General features: G+C 42.6%; 1 protein-coding gene across 1 annotated transcript in view; it reads left to right on the top strand.

Annotated features, from left to right (window-relative positions):
- map3k10 (mitogen-activated protein kinase kinase kinase 10) overlaps positions 1-12,632 on the top strand; it is a 71,870-nt gene that overhangs the window by 35,779 nt on the left and 23,459 nt on the right. Inside the window, exons 2-7 of the mRNA XM_085183840.1 lie at positions 453-633; positions 2,094-2,242; positions 7,616-7,791; positions 8,174-8,420; positions 11,335-11,457; positions 11,530-11,668. Coding sequence (XP_085039966.1) covers positions 453-633; positions 2,094-2,242; positions 7,616-7,791; positions 8,174-8,420; positions 11,335-11,457; positions 11,530-11,668 — 1,015 coding nt within the window. The remainder of the gene's footprint in view (positions 1-452; positions 634-2,093; positions 2,243-7,615; positions 7,792-8,173; positions 8,421-11,334; positions 11,458-11,529; positions 11,669-12,632) is intronic.

Genomic DNA, 12,632 nt, shown 5'->3' with positions numbered 1-12,632 from the left:
AAAGCAGAAGTTAACTGAATCACACTGACACTTCTGTTAAGGCTGTAAGCAGTGATTATTTTGACTTATTTGTTGGTTAATTTCATTATAATTTGATCTTTTAATTTAGAACATCCACCCCTCACCCTAAATAAATAAATAAATTCAATCTGTATCATAAAGGAACTATAAAGAAAAAGATATTTGCATTTAAGAATCCTAAAAACTGTTGGTTTGTGTAATGTGAGTTCATTTTTACTGCTGGATTGCAGTAATTATTCATGACTTAGCTTTGTTTGCTGTCTGTGTTTCTACTTTTTCCCTTTCAGTAGTTTGATATCTTGTCAGAGAGCATTTGCATATTTAAAAGTCACAGAAGCAGTTTCTAAGTGTATTTGTGTGCGTTTTTGTCATCCACACTGTGTGTATGAGAATGTCACCTCTCTTCTGTTTTCTTTCCTCCTCATCCTCAGTCCTCATTCTGCAGCCGGTGGAGCGGGATGACCTGAATGGCAAAACCCTGAAGATCACAGACTTTGGTCTGGCCAGAGAGTGGCACCAGACCACCAAGATGAGTGCAGCAGGGACCTACGCCTGGATGGCCCCGGAGGTCATCAAGCACTCCCTCTTCTCCAAGAGCAGCGACGTGTGGAGGTACTGCCCTTGCCTCTTTGTGTGTCACTGCACTTCCCTGGTTTACACATTGACAGATGTCTCCATGCAGCCTGTCAGGGCAGACGAATGGGGAACAGGGTGAATAACCAAAACACTATAAAAGCTGTCAGTGGACTTTCCAGCAAAGTGGCATCAGCACAGCGTCTGCAGCAGGACAATGATCCCAAACACACAGCTAGAGTCATAAAAACCTCTGACGACCTACAACAGAGAGTGTAGCCTCCTCGGGCCTTGATCTCCACATAATGCAGTCAGTCTGGGGTTACATGTAGAAAGAGAAGATGGTGAGAAAGTCTAAACCAGGTGTGGGCAATCTCAGTCCACGAGGGCCGGTGTCCCTGCAGGTTTTAGATGCGTCCTCGAACCAACACAGCTGATTTAAATGGCTAAATTAGCTCCTCAACATGTCCTGAAGTTCTCCAGAGGCCTGGTAACGAACTAATCATGTGATTCAGGTGTGTTGACCCAAGGTGAGATCTAAAACCTGCAGGGACACCGGCCCTCGTGGACTGAGATTGCCCACCCCTGGTCTAAACACACAGGAGCAATAAAGGTAGATGCTCTAAAAGTCAACCTGCCAAACACTTTAAAAACTGGTCTCATTTCAGATGCTACTTGATAAATTTATTAATTGATACAAAAAGTGCTACAGAAATGAAAGCTTTTAGGATGAATAGTGAGGTGGAGTTGGAGGTGGAGGATGCTGAGATTTTCAATGGGAGTGACCAAGAGAGACAGGATTAGAAATGTGAGGAGCAAAAGAGGACTTCAGAGAAGATGTAAGGATGTAGTGAAGAAGGTCATGCAGTGGGTTGGTGTGATTAGAGGAGAGGGCTGGTGAGATGGAGGCAGATGATCTACTGTGTTGGACCTCTAAAGGGAACGGTAAGAAGAAGAAGAGCAGGGATGTATTTAGCAATTCCAAGTGTCCAGGTTGTTTATTTAATAACATGGCCTGTATATAAAAGATGGGCATCATCTGCAGGAAGTGATGCGTGATTGCAGAAGGAAGTCAGATTGACTGGAAATGATGACAACAGCAGATATTCTTCTGATGGTTTCAGTCACTAGTTTCATATTTTATTTGATATCACGTTCACGTGGTTTATACTGGGCCACTTTAATTTTATATTGTGACTGTTTGCACTATATTTAGTGATTAACATTCTCCTTTATATTGCTGCATTATTGAACACAGAGCTATTTTACTTTCTAGAGGTATTTTCTGTGTTGCACAACAGAAAGCTGTTTATTCTACGTTGTACTTATTGACACACATCCCACCCAGCCTGCTTTATCTTTTCTTTTTGACTAAACTTTTTTCTTTTGAGTAAATGACTAATTTGCTGTGAATGTTAGATCCACAGCATGTTCTACACATAAAAAGTTAAGTTAGAATAGATTTAATGTTAATTTCTCATTTTTATCTCTCCTCATAGTTTTGGTGTGTTGCTCTGGGAGTTGCTAACTGGTGAGGTTCCTTACCGGGAGATAGATGCACTGGCGGTAGCTTACGGAGTCGCAATGAACAAGCTGACGCTTCCCGTCCCTTCAACCTGCCCTGAACCTTTTGCTCAACTACTGGGAGGTAAGAATGCTGTTACCTGAACACAGCCTCAGTCAAGAATGTAATCAAAGTGATTTGTTTTTGTGTGTGTGTGTGTGTTTGTCACATATGTAATCACGGTTAGCTGAAGATGAAGGTATGGCTGCTCCAGCACCCGCACTGAAAGCTGTTTGAAAATATATTTGGTTTGTTTCTGCCATGTTTTTGCATATGATCTGGATATTGTGTTTTGTAATGTGTCACAGCGGTATTTCTGTTGGAGTTTGTGGTTAGATTAATAATATATTCATTTCCTGTCTTAAAAATTAGATTTTAAAACATGAAAAACACCCCCACAAATGGCAACGTAGGGGGTGGTAAGAGAAAAAAACTCAAAAAGTTTACAGGAAGTGGTTTCTGAAACTAAAAAAGTCCAAAATGATGATTATTATTATTGTATCGTCATCATCAAAAACCCATCCAGTTGGCAGTTTTTCCCCAAGCTTGTGGCAGTTTTTCCACTTCGCTCATGTACACGAACATATATGTTAATTTATCAGCTCACATTTTTTTAATCTTTATGATATCACTTTATATAGTGAGATGGCAAGAATCATAATCTTTATTAACACAGTAGAAATGAAAAACTGAACAATTGAGGTGCAATTCTCTCAGTGCAGAACGAAGAATAACATGAAAATAGAGTTGACAAAAAAAGAATAGAGATACAGATAAAGATAAATGATGTGTGTGTATATATACATACATATATATATATATATATATATATATATATATATATATATATATATATATATATATATATATAAATATACACACACACACACACCCAGCACGCCCCTGCGGGCGGTTTATCCTTCAAGCTCGGTCCTCTACCAGAGGCCTGGGAGCTTGAGGGTCCTGCGCAGTATCTTAGCTGTTTCCAGGACTGTGCTCTTCTGGACAGAGATCTCCGATGTTATTCCCGGGATCTGCTGGAGCCACTCGCCTAGCTTGGGAGTCACCGCACCTAGTGCTCCGATTGCCACGGGGACCACCGTTACCTTCACCCTCCACATCCTCTCGAGCTCTTCTCTGAGCCCTTGGTATTTCTCCAGCTTCTCGTGTTCCTTCTTCCTGATATTGCTGTCATTCGGAACCGCTACATCGATCACTACGGCCGTCTTCTTCTTCTTGTCTACCACCACTATGTCCGGTTGGTTAGCCACCACCATTTTGTCCGTCTGTATCTGGAAGTCCCACAGGATCTTAGCTCGGTCATTCTCCACCACCCTTGGGGGCATTTCCCATTTTGACCTCGGGACTTCCAGGTTATACTCGGCACAGATGTTCCTGTACACTATGCCGGCCACTTGGTTATGGCGTTCCATGTATGCCCTGCCTGCTAGCATCTTGCACCCTGCTGTTATGTGCTGGATTGTCTCTGGGGCATCTTTACACAGCCTGCACCTGGGGTCTTGCCTGGTGTGATAGACCCCAGCCTCTATGGATCTTGTACTCAGAGCTTGTTCTTGTGCTGCCATGATTAGTGCCTCCGTGCTGTCTTTCAGTCCAGCTTTGTCCAGCCACTGGTAGGATTTCTGGATATCAGCCACCTCCACTATCTGCCGGTGGTACATACCGTGCAGGGGCCTATCCTTCCATGATGGTTCCTCGTCTCCCTCCTCTTTCTTGGGTTTCTGCTGCCTGAGGTATTCACTGAGCACGCTGTCAGTTGGGGCCATCTTACTGATGTATTCTTGGATGTTCGTTGTCTCATCCTGGACTGTGGTGCTGACACTCACCAGTCCCCGACCCCCTTCCTTGTGCTTAGCGTACAGCCTTAGGGTGCTGGACTTGGGGTGAAACCCTCCATGCATGGTAAGGAGCTTTCTTGTCTTTATGTCAGTGGCTTCTATCTCCTCCTTTGGCCAGCCTATTACCCCAGCAGGGTACCTGATCACGGACAGGGCGTACGTGTTGATGGCCCGGATCTTGTTCTTACCGTTCAACTGACTCCTCAGGACTTGCCTGACCCTCTGCAGGTACTTGGTGGTTGCAGCTTTCCTAGCGGCCTCTTCATGGTTCCCATTTGCCTGCAGGATCCCCAGGTACTTGTAGCTGTCCTCTATGTCTGCAATGTTGCCTTCTGGTAGTTCAATCCCCTCAGTTCTGACTACCTTCCCTCTCTTTGTTACCATCCGACTACACTTCTCCAGCCCAAACTTGGGGGGCTCAACTATATATATATATATATATATATATATATATATAGATAGACATAGATATAGATATATAGATAGATATAGATATATATATATATATATATATATATATATATAGATATAGATATAGATATATCTCAATTGTATACAAAAAAACGCCTGAACACAAGGTGACTCCTCGAGCTACTTGAATTTTCCGAGCTCCCTCAGAAATCTTTAAATTTCGGTCCTGCACATTAAATTTACCTGCGTTTACTTTGCTTTACTATTTCGACCTCACCTTGGAAAATGTTTAAGCTTACTTTCACTTGCTGCTTTAGTTAGATTAGCAGATTAACAGCTGCACTTCAGAAACATACCTCCTAAAAAAAGCAGATTTCACATAGGTGGGGGAAAATGTTTTTCTCAGACATTTCTGATATATTTTAAGGAATATCTGAGTTTTCTGACTTTAATAATCTCAGCGATTACTCGAGTTGTTTCTATTCATTGAATGACTTTAATATGTCTTCCCTTCTCCCTTGTCTCTCCTTATGACCTAGTAAAGCCCTAAAACGTTGCTGTGAATATGACCTTAAACTGTCACTGAAAATGCTGAAACATTTTAAATAAGCCCACAGGCTGTTCATATCCACTGACTTCAAGATCCTGTAACTTTTGAGGTTACTGTTGTTCATTTTAAAACAGTTTCTATCCCACATTTGAGAGATGAGAAGCAAACGCAGAGATAAAATAAACGACGCGTGTCTGGACGGTTTCATTAACTTACTTTTTATACATGCCTGAGCTCCCCCCGGGCCACATTTCTCCTTTTCACCTTGCAAATAATCGCTGTTAACAGTGGTGGAGTATTAACCGGCTCCTGTTTCAGAGTTCAGATCATCCCTGTTTAAACACACGCTTGCTTTATATCTAAGCTGCCCTAATGTGCTTATTCCCAGGTTATGTGGATGGTTAAAGCTGCAGGGCAGGTTTAATGTAAAAGACAAAAAAAAGAGAGAGAGATGTGTCTCAAACTGTCAGCACCACAGCACCAAACTTCCCTCCCACTCTGCTGCTTAAAGCTCCTTTCCCCCACTTCATCTTATCCAAGTTCATCCGTTAATCTCCCCTTTGTCATCCCTCTCTACTCTCTACACTCTGTTTACTCCTGTCATCGGCTCACTTTCATCTCCTCTCCCGCCACATGGATTTTATGGTAATTTAGATCCATTAAAAAAATGAACGTCACATGCTGCAGGCTGTATTTTTAGCCCCTATTTTTTTCATGTTTTCAATTTTCCACTGTTAGTGCTGCTCTTACGTTAATCTGTTGGACTTTTAGGAGACGGGTTGTGTGTTTGTAGTTAGCTGTCGGAGAGGCAGTTATGATCAGTTTGTGGCTCGGTAGATTATTGTAGGTGTGCGGCATGTTTCGGCAACACTGTCAGTCGGGGTTTGGCTCATGATGGTCGCCATATGCCGTCTCATCTTGCTTCCTTCCACGTCTCCTGTTGCTGCTTTGAGTGCCAGAAAGGGAAGAATTGTCCGAGCCAGCAATTCATTGCTAAGTCCTTTTTTGTGCTGTACAAATAACCTGACCGCTGTATGATAGGCTAATAAACGATGGGGTAAGAGGGCGAGTCTACTGAAATTATCTATGTGTCATTTTGTTAGACCTAAAAATCCATTTTTAGGTTTTATTGTGCGCTTGTTCATCCATCCAAACATCCCCAGGGTCATGGCGTGCTGGAGCTTATCCCAGCTGTCATAGTGTAGAAGGTGGTGTACACACTGCACAGTCCGTCGCATAGCCACTGCCTGTCTTTCTAAAACTTGAAGGAAAAATTCAGACCAAATGAAGATATAAATCTGATATGTAAACATATCTATCTATATCTAACTATCTGTATTATTTTTATAGATTTTGCTGCATGCATTTATTCTGTACTGTCCACTTCCCAGTATAGGACAAAGCTAATTAGACAACAATCCATGTTTCCATGTTACAGAGACGCCAAATACCAACATTTTATTAAATAAATTAAAATAATAGAAAAAAAAACAGAAACAGACTTAGTCTGAATTAGGACGTAGCTTTGTCAGAACAAGATAGTGGCTCAGACACCTGAGTAAAAAAACGACAGGATCCTCTTTGCATCTACAAAAACTGGTGATTGTAATGAATTTCTTCGCATTCGCGACCACTTTTGATCACAAGGTGATTGCGCAGGTCTCCCTTTCTGCAAACTGTCACAGTCCGAGTTGGACTAACTGCATTTACTCTCAAAGAGATTGTTGAAGGTCTGTAAATGTAAAGGGTTTTAAGCTATGGTGACATCTTCTCCAAGTATAACAGTGAGTCTTTGTCCATGAGCACAACTTGGGGGGCTCGACTCAGCTGACTGCCAGGCTGGTTGGGTTCTGGTTATGTTATGGTAGAACAAGAAGGTGGATGAGTGGAAGTGTAATAGTTAAATATGTAGATATGTGATTTTTGCTGATCTATCACAGTTAATTTCTGCATTATTAGAAACAGATTACATGTAATTGCCATAAAAAACTAAAGTGTGATCATATCATCTTGCTGGATAAAATAGATACTGACAGATTTGACTTTGAGGACATAATTTGCGGTTTAAAAAAGCTGATAAATCATAATAAATGTTATTTGTGCTGTTGGGTGTCTCTAGCCCTTCCTGACTCAATCACTTCTTTTAACTTGCAAACAGCAGTATTTAAAATGCTTGGGGTGTCTTTAAGCTTCTCAAGTGTAGGATTTGAAAACTAAGGTTGATTTTAATTTGTAAGACTTCTACTACCATAATTCAGCATTTAAAAAAATACATAGTTACGATTAGCTCAGTCCCTCCTTTAAAGTCTTTATTTTGGTAAACGAGGTTTTTCCAAGGACATTGTGTGAAAATATGTTTTGACATTAGAAGCCTGATTACGTAAGACCACATTTGTTATGCCTTTAAAAAGATGTGTTTATGTATTTTTAAATGTTTCATATTTGAAATCTTTGAAATTTCTGTGACAATTTTACACTTAATTAAGAAAAAGTAGCGTCTGTTCAATTATTGCAAACACAACTTAAATGGCACTTTATTTCACGTGTGCCTGTGATTTCACGTTATAGTTATAACTCACGATTACAGCTGCGAAATCCATAATAAACAACAGATTCTTACTGTCTGCTGCTCCTCAGAGTGCTGGAGCCCGAACCCTCACGGCAGGCCGTCGTTCACCAGCATCCTGAGGCGGCTGCTGGCCATCGAGCAGTCGGCCATGTTTCAGATGCCTCTGGAGTCCTTTCACTCCTTACAAGAAGACTGGAGGCTGGAGATCCAGCAGATGTTCGACGAGCTCAGGGCCAAAGAGAAGGTGAGAAATGGTCGATTTTTATAAAACATGTCTGCATATAAAAATACTTTAAAGCGCTCGTATGTGTGGTGGATCCTCTCTGCGCTATAATGCTCAGCGTTGTGGTTAGAAGTCACATTGTACAAAGACAGAATGAGTAAATCAGAAGTTTAGTTTCCAGCTAAAAGAAGAGAAAATGTCTCTTTTCTCCTGTTCTGATTTATTCCGACAGAAGTGCTTTTATAAAAGTCACATTTCATACGGAGGTGAGAGGAATCTCACCCTGTCACATCTGTGCTGCTTCTGCAAATGAGAATTAAGTTAGCAGCGAACAAAATGCCAGAAAAGAGGTGTCAAAAGAGGTGCCGCGGTAAGCTCTTCATCTTCCCCTGCCTCTCTGCAGGAGCTGAGATCATGGGAGGAGGCGCTGGCCCGAGCGGCCGAGGAGCAGAAGGAGCAGGAGGAGCAGCTGAGGAAGAGGGAGCAGGAGCTGGCAGAGAGGGAGATCGACATTGTTGAGCGAGAGCTGAACATCATCATCCACCAGATGTACCAGGAGAAGCCCAGCGTCAAGAAGAGGAAGGGCCACTTCAAGAAGAGCCGATTACTGAAGCTGGGCAGAGACAGCAACTGTATCAGTCTGCCCTCTGGTGGGTGCACACAGGAATCACACCCGGACAGTTTTAATCCGGTGAATCAGGCGCACAGAGGCGGTATGATGTCACTTCCTGTGAGATGGGGTATTTTTAGGTGGAAAATTTAGGACACTGGCTGCATTTGAATATTCCTAAAAGAATGACCTCATATGTCCTTTCCCTAATCTTTGGGAGCTCGTTTCCACCAGTGAAAACAAAGCGTTTCTATCATCTATAAGTAAATACGTTTGGGTTATCTCCTCAAAATTTATACTCAGGTACTCAAAGTTATTGTCTCATCATCGAGTTATTTTTTCAGACGTTTAAGTATGTAAGTTGAAATTTTGACTCACGAATATAAAAGATAGTAATCACTTTTCCTTGATTTTGCGGGAAAACATCACAAAGGCGATCCCTTTCGCCTTTCGATCCCTATACAACCGTTGCAAGAGCTTGGTTCGCATTGCCGGCAATAAGTCGGACTCGTTCCCGGTGGGTGATGGGCTCCGCCACGGCTGCCCTTTGTCACCGGTTCTGTTCATAATTTTTATGGACAGGATTTCTAGGCGCAGCCAAGTGGCGGAGGGCTTTCACTTTGGTGGCCTCAGAATCTCATCTCTGATTTTTGCGGATGATGTGGTTCTGTTGGCTTCATCGGGTGAGGGCCTCCAGCTCGCACTGGAGTGGTTCGCAGCCGAGTGTGAAGCAGCGGGAATGAGGATCAGCACCTCCAAATCTGAGGCCATGGTTCTCAGCCGGAAAAGGGTGGAGTGCCCACTCTGGGTCGGGGATGAGTTCCTGCCCCAAGTGGAGGAGTTCAAGTATCTCGGGGTCTTGTTCGCGAGTGATGGGAGAAGGGAGCCGGAGATCGACAGACGGATTGGGGCTGCAGCTGCAGTAATGCGGACGCTGCACCGGTCTGTCGTGGTGAAGAGGGAGCTGAGTGTAAAAGCGAAGCTCTCAATTTACCGGTCGATCTACGTCCCTACCCTCACCTATGGCCACGAGCTGTGGGTAGTGACCGAAAGGACGAGATCGCGGATACAAGCGGCAGAAATGAGCTTCCTCCGAAGGGTGGCTGGCCTCTCCCTTAGAGATAGGGTGAGAGGTTCGGCCATCCGGGAGGGGCTCAGAGTAGAGCCGCTGCTGCTCCACATCGAAAGGAGCCAGCTGAGGTGGTTTGGGCATCTGACATGGATGCCCCCTGGGCGCCTCCTGGGTGTTCCAGGCATGTCCCACCGGGAGGAGGCCCCGGGGCAGACCCAGGACACGCTGGAGAGATTATATCTCTCGGCTGGCCTGGGAACGCCTTGGTGTTCCCCCGGATAAGCTGGGGTGGCTGGGGAGAGGGAGGTCTGGGCCTCTTTGCTTAAGCTGCTGCCCCCGCGACCCGGCCCCGGATAAAGCGGATGAAGATGGATGGAACATCACAAAGGCAAAGAAAAAAATCATTTTGATACTTTCCTTTGTGTTTGTTTTACCAAATTGTTTCATGTAGGCTAACAAGGACGTCCCAGTAAAAAATATCACTTCATTACTAAAGGTGGAAAGAAAAACCCGTCATATTACTTTGCTAATCCTAATGGCTACAGTTAGGGCACAGTTAATGCAAAGTAACACTTTAGAAAGAAGCAGGTTTTATGAGAGCAGCCTTTCAGTTCAGATGTGTGTTTAACAAAGAGTGGTACATGGCATCCATCAAGTCATTGTCTTTACTGCTGGTCCTGGAGCTTACTGAGATATTACCAGACTACCACCGGGCTAACACACTCTGGGAAAAAAGACCCAGATTAAGTTTCATCTTTCTACCCTCTTTTTCTTCCTTTAGCGTTGAGCTGCTGTAAAAACAGGCTTTCACAAATAGACTGACATAAGTGCATCTGTGGACTCCGTCTGTTAGAAGGGAGAAATTAAGGGTATAAAAAATTGTAGATTCTTGGTAGATTAAAAAAAAAAAAAAAAAAGTATTTAATGAGATTTTCCAATGCCTGACTAAAGCTGGCAAGGAAACAAAAAAAATGTCTGCAGTTTGTTGAAAATTGTTTATTTATCATAAATAGAGAAACAGCCATTCACTCTTACATTCACACAGCCAGTTTACAGTCAGCAGTTATCCTGACATGCATGACTTTGTGTTTTTTCATTAGTTAGCTCATCTTTGTCTTAAATCGCTTTTTATTTAACAAGTTTTAAGAAGGAAAACCGAACAGGTGGGATACTCCGAACATCACTGACAGCTATTTTTTTTTTTGTTAACCAGCGATGATCAATATTTCGAATAAATAACAGTCCTCTGATTACTCTGATTACAAGATAAAGTGCCGGGACAGCTACAGGGATTTGATAGCCTAGCATCTTTCTCAGCGTTAAACATATACTGTAACAAAATACTTGACTTTTACTGCACGATGGTCACAACGCAAACGCCTCCTCAGCTATTTCTGCGTTTATGTTTGGCTCTCTTTCCCCAATTGTGTTTCACTGTACTTGGTGTTATTACCTTTCTGTTTCCTGAGGCCTTGATATAATTTAGAGATAATTTCCCCATGAATCTGTTTATATGCTTCAAAATTTCCGTCACTGCATTTCCTAGAACAACACTCTTCCAATATGGTGTTGCTGTTGAGCGAGTTGTAACCCAATAATAAGTAAAGTTAACTTAACTCTGCTTTTCAGTCAATTTATTATCCCTAAAGTGAGAGTAGGATGTAGGAAATCCAAAATATATGTTCTCATGGCGTGTTAAATCTCTAATACAATAGATGGGTAGGCGCCTCCTGCGTGCCTCGTTTTGATGTAATTTCTGTTTATCCTCAAAATCTGCGCCTTGTTTTGTGTGTTTCCAAATCCCCAGTTTGTTCGTGAGTTCTTTGTCTATCAATCTCTCCTTTTGTCACGTAAATGCTTCTCACATTCGCTGTCTTTGCAGGCTTCGAGCATAAGATCACGGTGCAGGCATCGCCCAGCGTGGACAAGAGGAAGACCCAGGGGAGCGAGAGCACGACCCCGCCTGCCAGCCCTGGGGTCATACCCCGGCTGAGAGCTATCAGATGTGAGCGTTAACGTCAATAAGTCGAGTGAGGATACGGAACGGAGTTTATTGAACGCTTGCTGTGTTTTTCAGTGACGCCGAGTGATGGCAGTAAGACGTGGGGTCGCAGCGCTGTGTGTAAAAAGGAAGACCTGACGACCAATAAGAAGAAAGGACGCACCTGGGGCCCAAGCTCCACCCATCAGAAAGAGAGAGCGGGCGGCGAGGAAAAGTATGTCAACAGTTTTGCTCAAAGTTAAAGATTTAATTTGGCTTTAATAATTTAGTATTTTCTCAGGTTTGTTTGAAGGGGGAGAAGCTTTTGACAGCACTGTGGAGTGACAGGCCGCTCTTACACGGTTTGATAAACTATGGATTTTGTGGTTAATAATTTCCAGCAACAGGCACAGAAAGTCACAGCTCTTTAATTTTGAACAGAAAGCTTTGTTTTCTGTAAAAACCTGATGAAACTGTAGTGTCAACACCTGCAGGATTATAAGGCCCACTGTCTGTTCACCTGCAGGCAGGAAAAAGGGGCTTCTTCAGATACTCGTCTGGATAACACACAGAAACAAAACCTTTAGATCAATATCTCATTACAGTGAGCGGAGAAGCCAGAAGCAGAGTAATCGTCTTTGTTTTGTATGAATCGTGTCCTCAAGTGGCATCGACCCGACCAGGGTTTTAATAGTTTTGCAATTTTCATTAGTTTTTATTTTTATTTAGTTTTGACTTCAGATTTTCAATTTTATATCAGTTTTAATTAGTTTTTACCAATTGTTTGCTAGTTTAGTTTAGTTTTTATTTTTTGAAAATCCTTAGTTTCAGTTTAGTTTTGATTAGTTTCAGTTATAGTTTTAGTTGTGTTTGCAATAATTAAGTGTAACAAAATCCCAGTTTCATCATATCAGTCATTCTGCTCATCCTTGGGTATGTTGCTATTCCAGCTACCATACTGCACCCTGGACAGGTCGCCTGTCTGTCGCAGGGCTAACACGCAGAGACAGACAACTCACATTCCCACCTATGGGTTCTTTAAATAAATAAATAAAGGCAGATGAACAACCATTGATACCAGGCAACTATAAAATGTATATCTTGGCCCCAATGAGACTATTAACTCTCGCAGCACCGGGTGTTCGTAATTTTGGTTCAAGTGAATTGATAAACTTTTTGAAGGTAATTGACTCACACAG

Source organism: Neolamprologus multifasciatus, chromosome 14, assembly GCF_963576455.1.
Source record: "Neolamprologus multifasciatus chromosome 14, fNeoMul1.2, whole genome shotgun sequence".
NCBI lineage: Eukaryota > Metazoa > Chordata > Actinopteri > Cichliformes > Cichlidae > Neolamprologus > Neolamprologus multifasciatus.
The sequence above is the reverse complement of the archived record's forward strand: the minus strand, read 5'-3'. Positions and strand labels throughout refer to the sequence as shown.